This window comes from Leucoraja erinacea, chromosome 24 (genome assembly GCF_028641065.1).
Source record: "Leucoraja erinacea ecotype New England chromosome 24, Leri_hhj_1, whole genome shotgun sequence".
NCBI lineage: Eukaryota > Metazoa > Chordata > Chondrichthyes > Rajiformes > Rajidae > Leucoraja > Leucoraja erinaceus.
In genome coordinates this window covers 3556561-3574210 of record NC_073400.1, presented here as the reverse complement: position 1 = coordinate 3574210, position 17650 = coordinate 3556561, and the positions used below count along the sequence as shown (strand labels likewise).

Below are 17650 nucleotides of genomic sequence, written 5' to 3'. Positions count from 1 at the left end.
AGATAAATAAAGTTCTATCGTATGGTATCCCCTTGATGTTTTCCTCAATCACCAGACTATTTATTTCATGTTGACCGGTTGCATCGTGGCTTGGTACAGCAACCTGAGCGCCCAGGAGCAGAAAAGGCTACAAAAAGTAGCAATGTTACAAAATTTTAAGATTTAAAAAATCAAGTTTGCAATTTATCCCATCAGATAAAGCATAAAAAGAAGTTTAATTTGACACCTAATTCAATTTCATATCTTCAGTATTAAAAAAGTTATGGCCATTTTCATACTCGGAAATTAGCATCTTGTTCCCTATTGCTTTTCCCCAATTGACTTAACACAAAAGCTGTGATCGAGAACAGTCAAAAGCCCATAACTTTCTTAAAAATTAAGAGAAGTGAATGAAATTTTCAGTTATTATAGATTGAAGCATTCTGAAACAAATATAAAACATCTTACTTGGATGACCTGAAATTAAAGCATATAATTAGTTAATTATCTAATTGTAGCTAATTACAAAATAGACCGTTGTGACAGATATAGTAATAAACACCCAGACTGCCTTGAAAATTCAAAAATGTGATATTCTCAAACTCAGAACTTTAATATTATTGTATTTTACTTCGGAGTCATGCGAGTGACTACGTGAAGACCTCGCCAGCATGGCATAGCGTCTCACGCATTACAACAGCGACGGGTGGGGGAAGAGCGCTCCCGCAGCAACGTTTAAAGCGGGACCTGCAGGTAAGATAATCTTATTCTGAGGTTGTTTGTTTTCCAGCCCTTGCTGTGTTTTACATTTCAGTAACCATGGACAAGGGAAAAAGGATGAAGAAGGTCGGGTGCCATGTGAGTGTGGTGGACCAGGTAGGTTCCGGCAGTGGGGGGTAGACCGACGGCACCGAGACCGCATTCCCTGTGGTCCACAGTCACTGACTTAAACCCTGCTCAGCCGAGCCCAACGCCGCAAGCTGCTCAGCTCGAACCAGCGCAGCAAGGCGAAGCAAAAGTCGGTCCAGCCGATAGACTCGGATGAGTCCGGTCAGGAGGACGTGCTGCCCGAGAGCAGCAAAGGTGACCGTCTATCCCGCATGGAGCGGTTGATGGAGCAAATGCTCCAGCGAGACTTGCTCCGGGAGATGGAGCAAGCTCGCCATGGGAGTCCTCGCACTCCCACAACAGCAAAGTATTCGGTGCTGTCCATCGCATCTCCCTCGACAGAGGGGAACATTGGGGGCCAGGGCTGGGCTGGCCTGGAAGAGGGGCTCGTGGCTGAAGATACCAGCAGTGTGCTGGGGGTGCAGGACCAGGAAGAGCTGCTGGGAGTGGTCAACAAGTTTGCGGTACCACCGCAAGCGGGACAACCATTGCAGGATAAACTGGCGGCCAGCATAGACTACCTGTCCTTCCATCCTCTACAGTAACAGGTAGTGAATGAAACAATGGATAAGTACATACCTCCAGAGAACTGCATCTCGTTAAATGTACCCGCAGTCAATAGTCAAATCTGGGGGTACATCGGGATGGGCATAAGGGCCCAGGAGGTAAAACTTCAGAAAATCCTAAAACTTCTGACTTCGGCTATAACATCTTACGCTCATTCCATTGATGGTTTTGAAATGACTGACAATCAACAGGACACACTGGCATTACTGTGTAACACACAGTATGAAATAAACTGCCTGAAGAAGAACGCTATCAAACCTGCCCTCAACCCCAAATTCAAACCAAGAAAGATGGTGGATGTCGCATCATCATTGACTTAACTAGACTGAATACTTTTGTTAAGTATATTCATTTCAAAATGGAAACATTTGTTACTGCCAAACAATTAGTTTCCGAAGGATACTTCATGGCATGCATGGATCTAAAAGATGCATACTATTCAGTACACATTCATAAGGATCATCGTCGATACCTAAAATTTAACTGGATGGGGCAACCATGACAGTATAAAGCGTTGCCTAATGAATTAACATCAGCCCCTAGACTATTTACCAAGATATTGAAGCCAGCCTTGGCAATACTAAGAAAACAAAAACATATTGTCATGGCATATCTTGATGATTTTTTTATTGTGGGGAAAACCCTGGAATTAGCTAAATTAGCGGTTTCTGCTACCAAACATTTGTTTGAAACACTGGGGTTTATCATCCATCCAGTTGGCACCATCCACAACTATGGATTATCTGAGATTCACAATTAACTCTGTCCACATGTCTGTAACATTGCCAAAGAACAAAGCAGCAGATTTGGTGGAAGCCTGCAACAAATTGATTGTTACTAATCAACCATCTATTCGACAGGTGGCAAGAGTGATTGGGAAACTAGTAGCAGCATTTCCAGCTACTCAGTTTGGACCTTTGCATTACCAAAATCTGCAAAGGGCAAAGATGCAAGCGCTAAAACAACATACAGGTCATTTTGATCGACCTATGCAATTACCAGCCAAAGCAATTTTGGAGTTACAATGGTGGAAGGAAAATATTTGGCATAGTTCCAGCCCCATCGTTGTCAGTAACCCATCATTCACAATGCAAACGGATGCCAGTGCTCATGGCTGGGGAGCAACTAACACTATATCTAGTACTGGTGGTAGATTGAACATACAAGAATCATCACTACTACAAACACTGGGTATAAATTATTTAGAAATGTTGGGTGTATTTTATGGGCTAAAAGCTTACTATTCAGCTATGCACCATCTGCATGTCCTCCTACAAATTGACAATACCACGGTGGTGGCTTATATTAATCATATGGGTGGAATAAAATCAATATTGTGTGACGATCTGGTTAACACAATCTACCAATGTTGTGTCGACAGACATATTTGGCTATCAGCAACTTACCTACCAGGTAAGCTCAATGCAGTGGCAGACACCAGGTCACGAAAACTTAATGACAACACCGAATGGATGTTGAACCACAAAGTATTTGCTGATATTACTATGCGGTATGGTACACCTGATATTGATCTCCTTGCATCCAGACTGAATCACCAGTTACCAACATATGTTGCTTGGGAACCAGCCCCTGAGGCAGCAGCGATGGACGCTTTTTCGCTGAATTGGGGAAAATTGTTTTTCCATGCCTTTCTGCCTCATCAGTTGGAAAATACAAATGGACTCGGCTTCAGGTATCTTGGTACTACCCGATTGACCTACACAGCCATGGTTACCTGTGGTCCTCGACATGGTCACTGAACCGCATATGACCATTACTGTGCCTTGGGAGGCTGCAGTTAGTGAAGCGCACAAACGCAAATGTCTGAAGTATTCAGACTTAGCAGCCGAGGCAGAACAACGCGGCTGGCGTACCCAGGTGCTCCCTGTAGAGGTTGGTTGTAGAGGGTTTGTAGCCATGTCAACAACCAGACTCCTGAAGGCAATGGGAGTTCGAGGACAGGCCTTCAGGCAAGCGGTCAGGTCGCGGTCAGAGGCTGCCGAGCGAAACAGCAACTGGCTGTGGCTGAAGAGGAAGGAATCCAACTGGGCTGCAAAATGACCAGCAAGAGGGGTAAAACGGAGGGGAGCGCACCTGGGACGCCAGGTGCTGCTGTTGAGCCCCTGGAGGTGTCGTGGGCCAATCAACGAAACACAAAGGAAGGAGGGTGCCCACCTGATGGCCCCAATGAAGTCTTTACCCCTACCCCCACTCAAGATAGTAAGAAGGTGCCAATTATAGTAAGGATTGTAATATCAAGTCCTATAAGCTCAACTATATTCGTCAGCATGAATACAACCCATGGTAACTATTTGCGGTCTGAAGAAGGGACTCGATTCTAAAGGTCACCCATTCCTTCTCTCCAGAGATGCTGCCTGTCCAGCATTCTGTGTCAATCATCGGTTTAAACCAGCATCTGCAGTTCCTTCCTCCACAAAACATCTGAAAAGCTCTGGTGCATCTTTTCAAAGGCCAATGTGTTCTTTATGGAAATGCAGTGGCCAGAACTGAACACATCTTTCCTTATGAGGTCATGCTATTTGCATTCCAGTCCCCTTGCAATAAAGACCCCATGGGGCAAGAACATTTCCAATCACTTTTGTGTTTAAGGATTTGTCTGATATAGCTGCATGGATTTCTGTGTTTACTCAACATACTTAATCTCTCATTCAGAAAGATATAATGTCATGTTCCTGGTATTGAAATTGGATGGGTTCACACACATTCAGGAAACAGGCCCTGGAATCCACCCAGTATGTACCAACCATCAAGCTCACTCTTATACCAATACTATTTTTATTCTCCCCACAATCACATCAACTTTCCCCAAATTGCATTCCTCACCTACTCACTCGGGGCAATTTAGATTGACCAATTAATCTTCCACCCTGTATGTATTTGGGGGAAACTTAGGCACTTGGAGGAAACCCAGCCAATCACAGGGAGAATGTGCAAACTCCACACAGACAGAATCAAAGTCAGAATGCCTTACAGCATTTGCAGTGCCGGAGAGCCAGGTTCGATCCCGACTACGGGTTCTGTCTGTACGACATTTGTACATTCTCCCTGTGACTGCGTGGGTTTTCTCCAAGAACTTCGATTTCCTCCCACACTCCAAAGACATACAGGTTTGTAGCTGAGTTAGCTTTGGTTTGTATACTTGGTATAAATGTAATTTGTCCGTACTGTGTGTAGGCTTGTGTTAATGTGCGGGGATCGCTGGTTAGTGTGGACTTGATGGGCCGAAAGGCTCGTTTCCGCACTGTATTTCTAAACTAAACTAAAAATGGAATCCAGGTCACTGGAGCAGTGAAACCTCGGAACAATAAACTGTGCCACTATGTTGACCAAGCTATTTTACACAGGGCCCAAGAGGAATATAAAGCGTGCAGGAAATAAACAAGGAATAAGAAAGGCTATAATGGGCTATAACATTTCCATGGCGACTAGGATTAACATAGGCATCCTATACATCCATTAAAAAGTGTCACTAGGGAGAGGGTTATGTCCATGCAAGGAAAGTTATGCCAGGAGTCAGAGAAAAACATGAGATAATAAACAACTGTTTGGCATCGGTGTTTACCAAGGAGAAGACATGTAGATGTCAAGGAGGAGGAGGTGCTGAGTGTTGGTGGAATAGTCCCCATACACCTGGTGTGGGGTAACTGGGAAACTGAGGGAAGTAACATAGGAGATGAGTGGGGCCTTGTCAGAGATCATTGTAGCCTCATTAGCCACAGGCAAGATGCCGGATGATTGGTGAATAGCCAATGTAATAATTATAGGCCAGTGAGCTTACATCAGTGGTAGGGAAATTAACTGAAGAGACTTCTCAGGGACAAGATATAATCGCTTTTGGAAAAACAGGGACTTGTTTGAGAGAGTCAACCTGACTTTGTGCATGGCTTCCTGTCTCACAAATTGACTGTACTTTTTGAGGGAGTGACGATGAGAATTGCTGAGTGTAGGGCACAGTGGATATTGTCTATGTGGACTTTAGTAAACAATTTGACAAGGTCCATCGTGGCAGGTAGGTCCAGAAGATCAAGTTACATTGGATCCATGGTGAGTTGGTAAATTGGATACATAACTGGCTTGGTCATTGGCGTCAGAGGGCAGAGGTAGAGGGGTGTTTTTCTGACGGAGGTCATAGACCAGTAATGTTCTGCACGGATTAATGCCGGGACCTCTGTTTGTAGTACGCATTAAATATATAAATGAAAATATTTTATCTGATTCGTAAGTTTGCCGATGCCATGAATATTGATGGTGTTATGGATAATGAGGAAGATTGACAAAATATCCAGCAGGATACAGATCAGTTGAAAATTTGGGCAGAGTAATAGCAGATGGAATTCAATGGTTGAATGAATACTTTATAGTCACATGTGACAAGTCACAGTGAAATTCTTTGCTTACATACCCAAGGTATGCAAATAGTCGCCACATAAAGGTGCTGACAAAGTTATAAAGTATCCGTGCTCGGTCCCCCTTTGTTTCCCTCACCTCCCCCAACCCCACTCCTCACAGTGCCCCCCCCCTCTAACCCCACGCTGGGTCCTCCTTTGTTCCTTCCCTAAGATGGACGTTAGAGGTGATGAGCTTTGGAACATCAAATGCAGGAGGAAATTAAACAGTAAATGGCAGGACTCTTACAAGCATTGACGTACAGTGAAATCATGGTGTGCAAGTCCATAGCTTCGTACAAATGTCTACACAAATGGGGAGAGTGGTAAAGAAGGTTGCCTTCATTGACTGGGGCATTCAGTATAAGAGTTGGGCGGTCATGTTGCATCTGTATAAAACTTTGGTTCGGCCACATTTAGAGTATTGGATTGCCACATTATAGGAAAGTTATGGAGGTTGTGAAGTGGGTGCAGAGAGGTTGCCAGGATTGGAGTATATTACGTACAAGGAGAAAACAGAGAAATGTGCATTGTTTTGTCTAGATTTTAAAGCTGAAGAGTGACCTGATAAAAAAAAAAGATAAAATTATGAGACTTAGATCGGGCAAATAGTAATTTTCATGTCAGACACTGGAGATTATAGGCTTAAGATGTGAGGGGGAAATTTAATGGAGATATGCAATGCATGTTTTTTTCCACACACATCAAGAGAGTTGTACATGTCTGGAATGTATTGCCAGGGAAGGTGGTTGAAGCAGATATGCCAGCTATGCTTAAGAGGTATTTAGATAGATGTATGAACAGGCGGGGAATAGAGGGATACAGATCATATGTAGGCAGATAGAATAATTGGCATTATGGTCGGGACAGTCACAGTGGGCTGCTGGGGTTGTATTGGTGCTTTGTTCTATGTTATATATATGTGTGAAAGTGAATGGCAATGACAGATAAAGTCAATGAAAGATTGGTTGAAGCATTTTCAAGCAGACCCATCAAAAGGAAATTGGGTTGAGAATTGTTCCGTAACAAATTAGCCTGCTCATGAAGAAAGAGGTGAAAAATCAATTGATCCCAATTGAATATCTCAAAGGCATGACAATACAGGCACGGTGGGCATCCTTCTTTGATACACCAGCATCTTTCAACAACTGAGTTACAGAGATAGGTTGAATAAGTTAGGTCTTTATTGTCTGGAGCGCAGAAGGTTAAGGGGGGACTTGATAGAGGTCTTTAAAATGATGAGACGGATAGACAGAGTTGATGTGGACAAGCTTTTCCCTTTGAGAATAGGGAAGATTCAAACAAGAGGATATGACTTCAGAATTAAGGAACAGAAGTTTAGGGGTAATATGAGGGGGAACTTCTTTACTCAGAGAGTGGTAGTGGTGTGGAATGAGCTTCCAGTGGAAGTGGTGTCAGCAGGTTCATTGGTATCATTTAAAAATAAATTGGATAGGCATATGGATGAGAAGGGAATGGAGGGTTATGGTATGAGTGCAGGCAGGTGGGACTAAGGGGAAAAAAAAGTTGTTCGGCACGGACTTGTAGGGCCGAGATGGCCTGTTTCCGTGCTGTAATTGTTATATGGTTATATAAGATTGCATGATTGACCATGGTGATACACGACACATGTATACACACATGCACTTAATAAAATGCTTTATGGGAGGATGTGAAGGATATTTTTGCAAAGCTGGCCTCGACATTCTTGGCCGGACCTTGTGATTTCTCTAATTTTACAATGATCGTGATATCCAGTTATAGGGCAGCCCTCCTTCAGACCATGTAGTAACCTTCACCCAGTCACAACAAGCTATATATGTGCCAGAAATACACCAGCATCTTTCAAAAATATCTACAATTGCTTTAAGGATGGTTATTTTAGAATGTCATGTGATATATTGGTATGTGGCCTAACTAAATTACTTCCTGCAAAATGTCTTGTTTAACAGCGTTAGAATAATCTTGACCCAAATTAAAGACCTGTTCACCTTAGAGAAAAGGATTAATTTTCATTTTCAATACGGATGTGGGTCTTTTAAGCCATTTTGCGCAACGACCACTTTTAAACAATGGAACACTTCAGAAGCACGCAAGGCCGCCCGCGTGCAAATGCTGTCATTCTCAGGGCTCCATGAAAAGACTAGCAGACTCCTGTAAAGTCCTGCAAACTGAAACTTACTGGCCAGGATCTGCTACAAATAATGACACGATCTGGGTTTCCTTACAAATGCTGACATACTCCCAACCGGGTCCCAGACATTCCCTGTGAAAAACTGCACACTTCCAGGTAACAACCTCAGTTGCTGAGATGCCAGCCTCTGCACTCTCAGTTCATCCATATAAAAGGTGATGACCCAATCTGCCAGTTAATCTACCAGGCAGATAATGGATGGTGCCTTCCAAGCCAGATGATTAGAAACATAGAAAATAGGTACAGGAGTAAGCTATTTGGTCCTTCAAGCCAGCACCACCATTCAATATGAACATGACTGATCATTCAAAATCAGTACCCCGTTCCCGCTTTTTCCCTCATATCCCTTGATTCCATTAGCACTAAGAGCTAAATCTAGGTCTAGACTATTTGCCTGCTAGCCACAGAAGCAGATCTACTATAGACAATAGGTGCAGGAGTAGTCCATTCAGCCCTTTTAGCCAGCACCGCCATTCAATGTGATCATGGCTGATCATCCCCAACCAGTACCCCATACCTGCCTTCTCCCCATATCCCCTGACAAGGCAATCTTTAAGAGCCCTATCTAGCTCTCTCTTGAAAGCATCCAGAGAACCTGCCTCAACTGCCCCCTGAGGCAGAGAATTCCACAGACTCACAACTCTCTGTTTCCTCGTCTCCGTTCTAAATGATAATAATATATTTTATTGTCATTGCACATAGGTGTAGCGAGATTTTGTATGCAGCTTCCATCCGATATTCATAACTTAAACAACTCATAAAGTTTAGATACCCCACGAAACATGATTTATTAAAAAAAACAGTGAAACAGCCTAAAGTGCAAATGTGTCTGTGCCGGGTCGATGTGCGTGAATACAGTTCATGGGGGGGGGGGGGGGGGGGGGGGGGGCACTCAGCAGGGCCGGTTCAGAGCAGCGACAGCTCTGGGGATGAAGCTGTTCCTGAGTCTGGAGGTGCTGGCGTAGAAGGCCTTGTAACGTCTGCTGGAAGGTAGGAGTTCGAACAGACTATTACAAGGGTGAGAGGAGTCTTTGTGGATGCTGACGGCCTTCCTGAGGCACCGTGTGTAGTAGATGCCCTTACCCCTTAATGGCTTACCCCTTATTCTTAAACTGAGGCCCCTGGATCACATATTACAATCGCTCCACACACTTAAATCTCTATTCCCATAGCAACATTCCGTACTTTGATTATGCACTAAACGTGCCATGTATCTATACACTGTAAATGGATCGATTGTAATCATGCATTGTCTTTCAGTTGACTGGTTAGCACTCAACAAAAGCTTTTTACTGTACCCTGGTACACGTGACAATAAACTAAACTGTACTGAACAATCATGAGGAGCGATGCACTTTTATTCCCTTTCAAACTTTGTGTCCTTATGTCCTTAGAGATAGTCCTGAAAGAACTATCCCCCACCCCCCACCCCACACAAAATCCAGGAGTCAAATTCAGAAAAAGGTGTAGTAGACTCGAGTGTATATCCCAAAGTGCCTTACAGTCAATGCTGGAAAGTAGACACTGCTCACAACTGCAGTGTGGGAAAGGTGGCAGCCAAACTATACACAGCAGGATCCCACAGACAACAATGCCACAATCGCCCCAAAGCCGAAGAAGGGTCGCTGGATGTAGTACTCTGAAAAGTTCCAGGTAGAGCATCACTCAGCACTGAACAATTTTATACTGGACAAGCCAATTAAGCAACGCTACCGCTGCGCCACCAATTCCTTCTCTCCAGAGACGCTGCCTGTCCCGCTGAGTTACTCCAGCATTTTGTGGCAGTGGGATAAATATCGGCAGGAATTTCAGGGCGACTACCCCGGCCCCCTATTCGCCCTGTGTTTAATGGCTCCAGAATTGGCAGCTTTACCTCCAGCACCCTTGGTGCCAAGTCCCGTAATTCTCGACCTAACTTTCCGCCTACCATTAATCCCAATGTTTTTGGCCAAACCTTTTTGCTCATTCGCCCCGGACACGTTTTACGCGTTGACAGCCCGCCGAGGCGCTCACGATGAAGACCCGCTAAGTACAGGAGCCCCAGGTCCAGACCTTTGCCTCCCTTCCCCCGGAGAGAGATTCAAAGTTCCCCAACTATGAAACCCGTCCTTCGGTTAAATGCTGAGAGTGAGACATTCTCCCAGTTAGTCAGTCAGTCTCACGCCTGGCTGTTGCTTGCCTTGTTCAGCAGCCGCCGTGTACATTTCAAAGTAGTTTCAACAATAGTCTTACCAGAAACTCCCCGGAAATGTTCTGGTCCTTGCTGGATTTCTTGCTCTGAACTTGTTTGAGGAATTTCAGCAAGACAGTTCTTTGGTCCATGCTGTGAATGGGGCAGCTGCCGGCAGGTCTTGCCCCATTCCTGGCCAGAAGGGCAGGACTCGGCGCTACATGCCTGCGGTTTTAATGAAGGAGGGAAATCGGCAGTCACTGTGGTCAGAGGAGGGGCAAATATACACACACATTCTCCGGTCCTAGCGCCCCGGGCGGTGCATCATGCTCAGCCGAATTAAAGAGGCAAAATCGGCGCATAATTAAACATTTTATTCGTGTAGGAAGGAACTGCAGAAGTTGCTTTAGACACAAACAGCGGATCGGGCAGCATCTCTGGGGGAAAGGTGACGCTTAGACATTTTATTCCCTCGATTTCACTTTGTGTTTCCTCAAACAGTTTCAGGACAATAAATCCAGCCAAAACCAGAATAGTACTGTGGAATTTTAGCTGACTTTTAAGATAACTTTAATGATATAACTTTTGGGCCATATTTTTGTTTCTGTTTGAATGCTTTACATGCCATTTTACTTCTGATTTGTGCTTGAGGGGTTGTGTGTGTGGCTGTGGTTTATGACATTGCCCAGTGCCGGAGATTAGAAGGACTTGGGCATTTTAAACCCAACAGTATGAATATTGCTTTCTCTAACTTCAAGTAACCATTGCATCCCCTCTCTCTCCGTCCCTCCCCCCCCCAAGTTGTTGTTCTAGCTTCAGTCGTCTTGTTGAGTCTCATTGTCTGTAACTCGTTTTCACCTCGCCCACAGCTAACAATGGCCTGTTCCCTTTATCATTGCTACTTTTTGAAGTGAGCATACTTTGGATGATGGCTGTGTAAAAACGGATTAGGAGATGTTTCCTCACTCTGAACTTCTTGAGCTGGCGGAGAAAGAAAAGTCTTTGGTTGTTTTTTTTATAGATGTGATCTGAATTGATTTTCCATTTGAGGCTATTGCTTATATGAGTGCCAAGAAATTTGAATGAGTCAGTGGTGGATATGGGTTCGCCTGAGATGAGTAGGGGGGTCTTGGGTTGTGCCTTACGTCTGAGATTGATGATAAGTTTGTGTGTTTTTGATGTGTTGAGGTGTTGCATCTTCTGCAGTTGCAGGGGAATGTACCTGGGTGGTTTGGGTGGGAAGGGATGAGTTAACCAGGGAGTTGCGGAGGGAAGGGTGTCTGCTGAAGGCGGAAAGGGGTGGAGATGGGAAAATGTGGCTGGTTGTGGGATCCCGTTGGAGGTGGCGGAAAATTTGGAGGATTATGTGTTGTATGTGATGGCTGATGGGGTGGAAGGTAAGGACTAGGGGGACTCTGTCTCTCTGATGCTACTAGGGCGGGGGAGATAGGACAGAGCTGCGGGGTACCAAGGAGACACGAGTCAGGGCCTCATCTATGATGGGAGAGGGGAAGCCCTGTTCCCTAAAGAATGGCGACATCTCAGATGTTCTAGTATGGAACACCTCATCTTGGGCGCAGATGCGGCATAGACAGAGGAATCAGGAGTAGGGGATAGAGTCTTTGTAGGAAGCAGGGTGGGAAGAAGTGTAGTCGAGATAGTTATGGGAGTCAGTGGGTTTGTAATAGACATTAGTCCATAGTCTATTTCTTGAGATGGAGACTGTGAGATCAAAAAAAGGGAGGGAGGTGTCGGAGATGGTCCAAGTAAATTTGAGTGCAGGATGGATATTGGTGGTGAAGTTGATGAAGTCCATGAGTTCTGCAGGAGGTAGCACCGATGCAGTCATCAATGTTCGGGGATAGGGCCAGTGTACGCCTGGAACAGGGATTGCTCAACGTACCCTACAAAGAGGCAGGCATAGTTGGGGCCCATGCGGCTGCCCATAGCTGCTCCTTGGACTTGAAGGAAGGGGGAGGAGTCAAAAGAGAAGTTGTTGAGGATGAAGACCAGCTCCGCTAGGCAAAGTAGAAGGATGTTTCCACTGGTGGGAGAGTCTAGGACCAGAGGTCATAGCCTCAGAATGACAAGGCGCTCTTTTAGAAAGGAGATGAGGAGTAACTTCTTTGTACAGAGGGCTGTGGTGACCAAGTCAATGGATATTTTTAAAGCAGAAAGAGACAGATTCTTGATTAGAATGGGTGTCAAGGGTAATGGGAAGAAGATAGGAAAATGGGATTAGGAGGCAGAGATCAGCCATGATTGAATGGGGGAGTGGACTCGATGGGCCGAATGGCCTAATTGTACTCCTATAACGTGAACTTGTGACCCAAAACATCACCTATTCCTTTTATCCAGCGATGCTGTGTGAGTTACTCCAACTTTTTGTGTCTATCTTCTATATCCAAGTGAATCCAAGTCACTGTGTAACATGTGCACTATCTGCAGCATGACTGTTCCACAATCTCGGCAAAGACGACATTTGCATGTAAAATGTAAACAATTGTAGATTGTTTTTCATACTACTACAGAAAATGGAAGTCCATACAACCTCGGTGTGTTCAAACTAGATCTTCTATTTCTAAGTGTCAAAAATATTACATTGGCTGCAAAGTACTTTGTAATATTCTGAAGTCAGGAAAGTCTCTGAAAAGCAAAGCCATTTTGTCTCACTTCCTGTGCATGTTCCACATATCCCTGCAATTACTTTACCTTCCAAATATTTATTCAATTCTCTGTTGAAAGTGAATATTTAAATTGTTGCCTTCAACTGGTCAGGCAGTGATTTTAACATCACAGCAATTTGTTGCATCAAAGTGTTCATACACGTTGCCTGCACAAATGATACATCTCATGGTCATGGTCAGTTTGCATTGGATAGAGGTGAACAAATTAGGGTTATGATCTAAACTTGCTTTGCAAATCCTGAACTCGTCTCGTTTTCTGGGTTAGAATTACTATGCGAATTATGATAGATTGTTGTAACGGACTTCAACCAGTCCACTGAAGTCCTCCTGAACAGATAATCTGCTTTCCTTAGATAGACACAATACGCTGGAGTAAAATAAAGGAATAGGTGACTTTTCAGGGTTGAGACCCTTCTTCAGACTCAACCTGAAACGTCACCTATTCCTTCTGTCTGGCTTTTTGTGTCCAACTATGGTTTAATTGGTTTTATCCTAAACAATCTGCTATCCTTCCCTTGTCAAACCTACTCATGACTCCTGTCACATACAATATGCATGGTTCAGAATGGCCTCACAGCAAATAGGAATGGACAATTAATACTCATTTCTAAGGGTATATGTGCGTGGGTAAAAGGTGCGGGGCAGATAGAAGAGCTGCTGCATCACAGTTTCAGTAAGCAGTGTTCCACCCTGGATTTGAATGATGGTTTGAAGATTAGACCAATCTATTACTAATGAATGCTCTAGGGAAAAAGAGTGTACGTATGTAACACTCCTTCATACCATCATCATGTTTGCCGGCTGACATTGACATTGTGGTTAAGACCTTGTACTTTCATTATGCATTAGCTTCCTGAGCCTTGCGAACAGGAAATGGCCTGTTGACCATTTCTTTACCCTTCGAATTACATTACTGAAGGAAATCGTTCTGGTATCAGCATATACCCTTGAGCCCATTCTCTTCCAAATGTGAGTAAAACCCTATCCCAGAGAATGCAGCCTATACCCGTGGGCTTAAAACTGCACCAGACATAGAAACATAGACAATAGGTGCAGGAGTAGGCCATTCGGCCCTTCGAGCCTGCACCGCCATTCAATATGATCATGGCTGATCATCCAACTCAGTATCCTGTTCCTGCCTTCTCTCCATACCTCCTGATCCCTTTAGCCACAAGGGCCACATCTAACTCCCTCTTAAATATAGCCAATGAACTGGCCTCGACTACCTTGGCAGAGAATTCCAGAGATTCACCACTCTCTGTGTGAAAAAGGTTTTCCTCATCTCGGTCCTAAAAGATTTCCCCCTTATCCTTAAAGTGTGACCCCTCGTTCTGGACTTCCCCAACATCAGACTTAGTGGCCTATCAGAAATTACACCTAACTCTACTGATTGACAGGTTTAGAGCAGCAAAGGGTGAGATTAAATCTGCCAATTGTTTCTTTCTCTTCTTTCTCTTTCTCCTCTCTGTTTTTTTCCTGTAACTGAATTGTAAGCAGATTACATATTTATTGTGCAGTGAGAGCTGGTCACTGCTGGAGCTATCTCAAGGTGCACAGCCAACAGTGGGACTCTCAATCCTGTAAAATGAGTACAGGGACAGAAGCAGACAATTCATGTTCGAGATGCATTCTTTTTCTTATAAACTTATGCGATGTTCGATGCGGACTCGGTGGGCCAAAGGGCCTGTTTCCGCTCAGTATCTCTAAATTAAATTAAACTAAACACAAGAAGGGGCAAAAACGTCCATGAAATGGCATAAATTAATTGGATTTTTTTAATCCCATTGCTCCATTTTAAGATAGGGTGAAAGATATTTTGTCCTCATTGTCAGGCAAATTCAGTGCCAGCACGGCAGTACAGTTGCTGCCTTACAGTGCATTCAGCGCCAGAGACCCAGGTTCGATCCCGACTATGGGTGCTGTCTGAACGGAGTTTGTACATTCTCCCCGTGACCGCGTGGGTTTTCTCCGAGTTTTTCGGTTTCCTCCCACACTCTAAAGACGTACAGGTTTGTGGGTTAATTGGCTTTTTGTAACAATGTAAATTGTCCCCAGCGTGTGTAGTGTGTGAGGATCGCTGGTTGGTGCGGGCTCATTGGGCAGAAGGGCCTGTTTCCACGCTGTATCTCTAAACCAAACTGAACAACCTCAACCAAGACAGAAAGTTGCAGGACCTTGAGAACAATCTGTATTCCGATGGAACCAAATGAAACAGAAGCATGAGATTACATCATGGAGAAATGAATTTATACTTTTCTCTGTAAAATTGAATGCTTGATGACCTGACAAATGATGTTGAGTTTAATGGATTAAATATGAGGCAAATGTTTCCATTTCTGACACAGACTTTGAGCAATATAGAGCAGGCAGGAAATAATTCTTTGTCATTCTCCCCGTGACCTACATGGATTTTCTCTGAGATCATCAGTTTGTGAAAAAAAACTGACAATACAGTATAGTATGAACCTTTGTGATGTTGGGCAAGCAGATTCTCTGGACTATTGGATATTATTCTCTATAGTTCTATAGAATTATTTTAAAAAAATCACAGTGAACCCAATAAGCTTAAATGGTGTGTGGGAACCAGAGTTGTGGTGTATGGGTGTTATTCTGGCTGGACGTCACTGACTAGTGATGTTCCACCAGAATTTGTGCTGGTACCTCTGTTTGTGTTATGTGTGTATATACATGTGTGTTTATATATAACAGTGGGTCAGGCAGCATCTCCTGAGAGACGTTTCAGCTTTGGACCATTCTTCAGACTGATTGGAATAAGGGTCAGGTTTGATTTGGACACATACATGGATACAAATGGTTTGGAGGGATATGGGCCAAATGTGAGCAGTTGGGACTTGCATTGATGAAGCATCTCGGTTGGCATGGGCAAGTTGAGATAATGGGCCTGTTTCGGTGCTGTCTGCGGGCGAGAGGGGAGGGGGAGGTTGGTTGGCAGATGGTTGAACAAAGGCGAGAGATGAAAAAACAAGAAGTATGAGATGTGACATAAGGATAGAAGAGGTGTGAAATGTGAAGGCAAATGAAGGAGTATAGGTGGAAGGAGAGGGATGTATGAGAGTGCGTGTGCATCCAAACAGGGAGGAGATGGGGATAAGGAGGGAGGGGGTTTTGTTTGTTGGTTAGTCACCCGAAATTGGAGAACATGTTTATTGGAGAACTCAATACTGTGTGATTGTAAGCTAACAAAGTGGAATATGAGATAATGGACATAAATGTAGATGGACACAACAAGCTGGAGTAACGGGACAAGCAGCAACTCTAGAGAGAAGGAATGGGTAATGTTATGGGTCGAGACCCTTCTTCAGAGAAATGTTACCCATTCCTTCTCTCCAGAGATGCTGCTTGTCCCACTGAGTTACTCCAGCTTTTTGTGTCTATCTTTGGTTTAAACCAGCAACTCCAGTTCCTTCCTACACATAAATGTGGATGGGCTGGTTAGTAAGTTTGTAGATGACACCAAGGCATTGAGGGAGGAAGTCGAAGCACACTGCCAGATGTGATGCAATACTGGTCACCTCTTTGTAAGAAGGATGTGAAGGCTTTGGAGAGTGAAGAAGTGGTTTATCAGAATGCTGCTGATTAGTAAGCATTGACTATAAGAAGAGGTCGGACAAACTGATTGTTTTTGCTAGAACATTGGAGATTCAGGGAAGCTGATAGAAGTACATAATATTATGGGAGGTATGAACAGGGTCGACAGCCAGGGCCTTTTTGGCCAGGGTGGAGATACCATCGACTGGAGGGCACAGCTTTGGGGGGAGAGGGACAAAGTTTGAGGTGGGTGTGCGGAACAAGTTTATTACACAGAGAGTGGTGAATGTCTGGCACAGGGGTGGTGGTGTTAGGGGTGGGGGTGGAGGCAGATACAATCACAATAATACTTTATTAGCCAAGTATCTTTTGCAGCATACGAGGAATTTCATTTGCCAAGTCAGTCATACATTAAAAAGCAACGGAACACACAAAATACATTTTAACAGAAACATCCACCACAGTGACTCCTCCACATTCCTCACTGTGTTGGAAGGCGGAAAAATAAAGTTCAAATCTCTTCCCTTCTATGCTAGGGCATAGATACAATAGTGGCTTTTAAGAGATTTTGGACAGGCACATGGTTATTTACAGAATGGATGATATGGATCTTGTACAAGCAGTACAGATTAGCTGAACTTGGTTTCCCATCTGGCATGGACATTGTAGGTTGAAGGACCCATGGTGCTGTCCTGGTCTACGTTCATTTCTCCAAGTTCTGAGTCAAATAAACTAAGGGCCAATATTATAAGGTTGTAATAACTCCATTCGGGAATTAGTGAGAAATGTTTATGCATACTTCATACAGCACTTGAGTTAACATAGACATATTTGACGGGAAGCTAAATGAACAGATTACGGAGTGAAAGGAGATAATGGAAGGATGGGAAGAGCCTCTTGTGAAGCATAACCCTGTTAAACTTGGTTGGCGAGCCTCTCCAGCATTCTGAGTTGTGATGGGTGAGGAGAATGGATGGAGGGTTAAATTAATTGTAGTTTAGTTTAGAGATACGGCACGGAAACAGACCCTTCCGCACCAACCAGCTATCCCCGCACACTAGCAGTATCCTACACACAACCTTTAGTGTATGACTGACCAGATAACCAACTTCTGTATTATTATTACTATTTAAAGTTGTATATTTATTATTATTATAATTGTATATTAAGGGACAGAAGTTTAGGGGTAACATGAGGGGGAACTTCTTTA

The 17650-nt window shown here is 44.0% G+C and overlaps 1 protein-coding gene across 3 annotated transcripts in view; it reads right to left on the bottom strand.

Moving 5' to 3' along the window:
• The window catches only part of LOC129708577 (tyrosine-protein phosphatase non-receptor type 22-like), a 110375-nt gene extending 99433 nt beyond the window's left edge, over positions 1-10942 (bottom strand). Inside the window, exon 1 of one of the 3 annotated variants that reach the window (XR_008725371.1) lies at positions 10267-10941. Coding sequence is in view for 1 of the 3 variants with exons in the window: in XM_055654389.1 (XP_055510364.1) it covers positions 10267-10356 (90 nt within the window). In the remaining 2 variants the exon portion in view is untranslated. Of the gene's footprint in view, positions 1-10266 lie in introns of all 3 variants that reach the window. The other 2 variants (XR_008725372.1, XM_055654389.1) reach the window with 2 other exon arrangements.
• Between the last annotated feature and the right edge of the window lie 6708 nt (positions 10943-17650).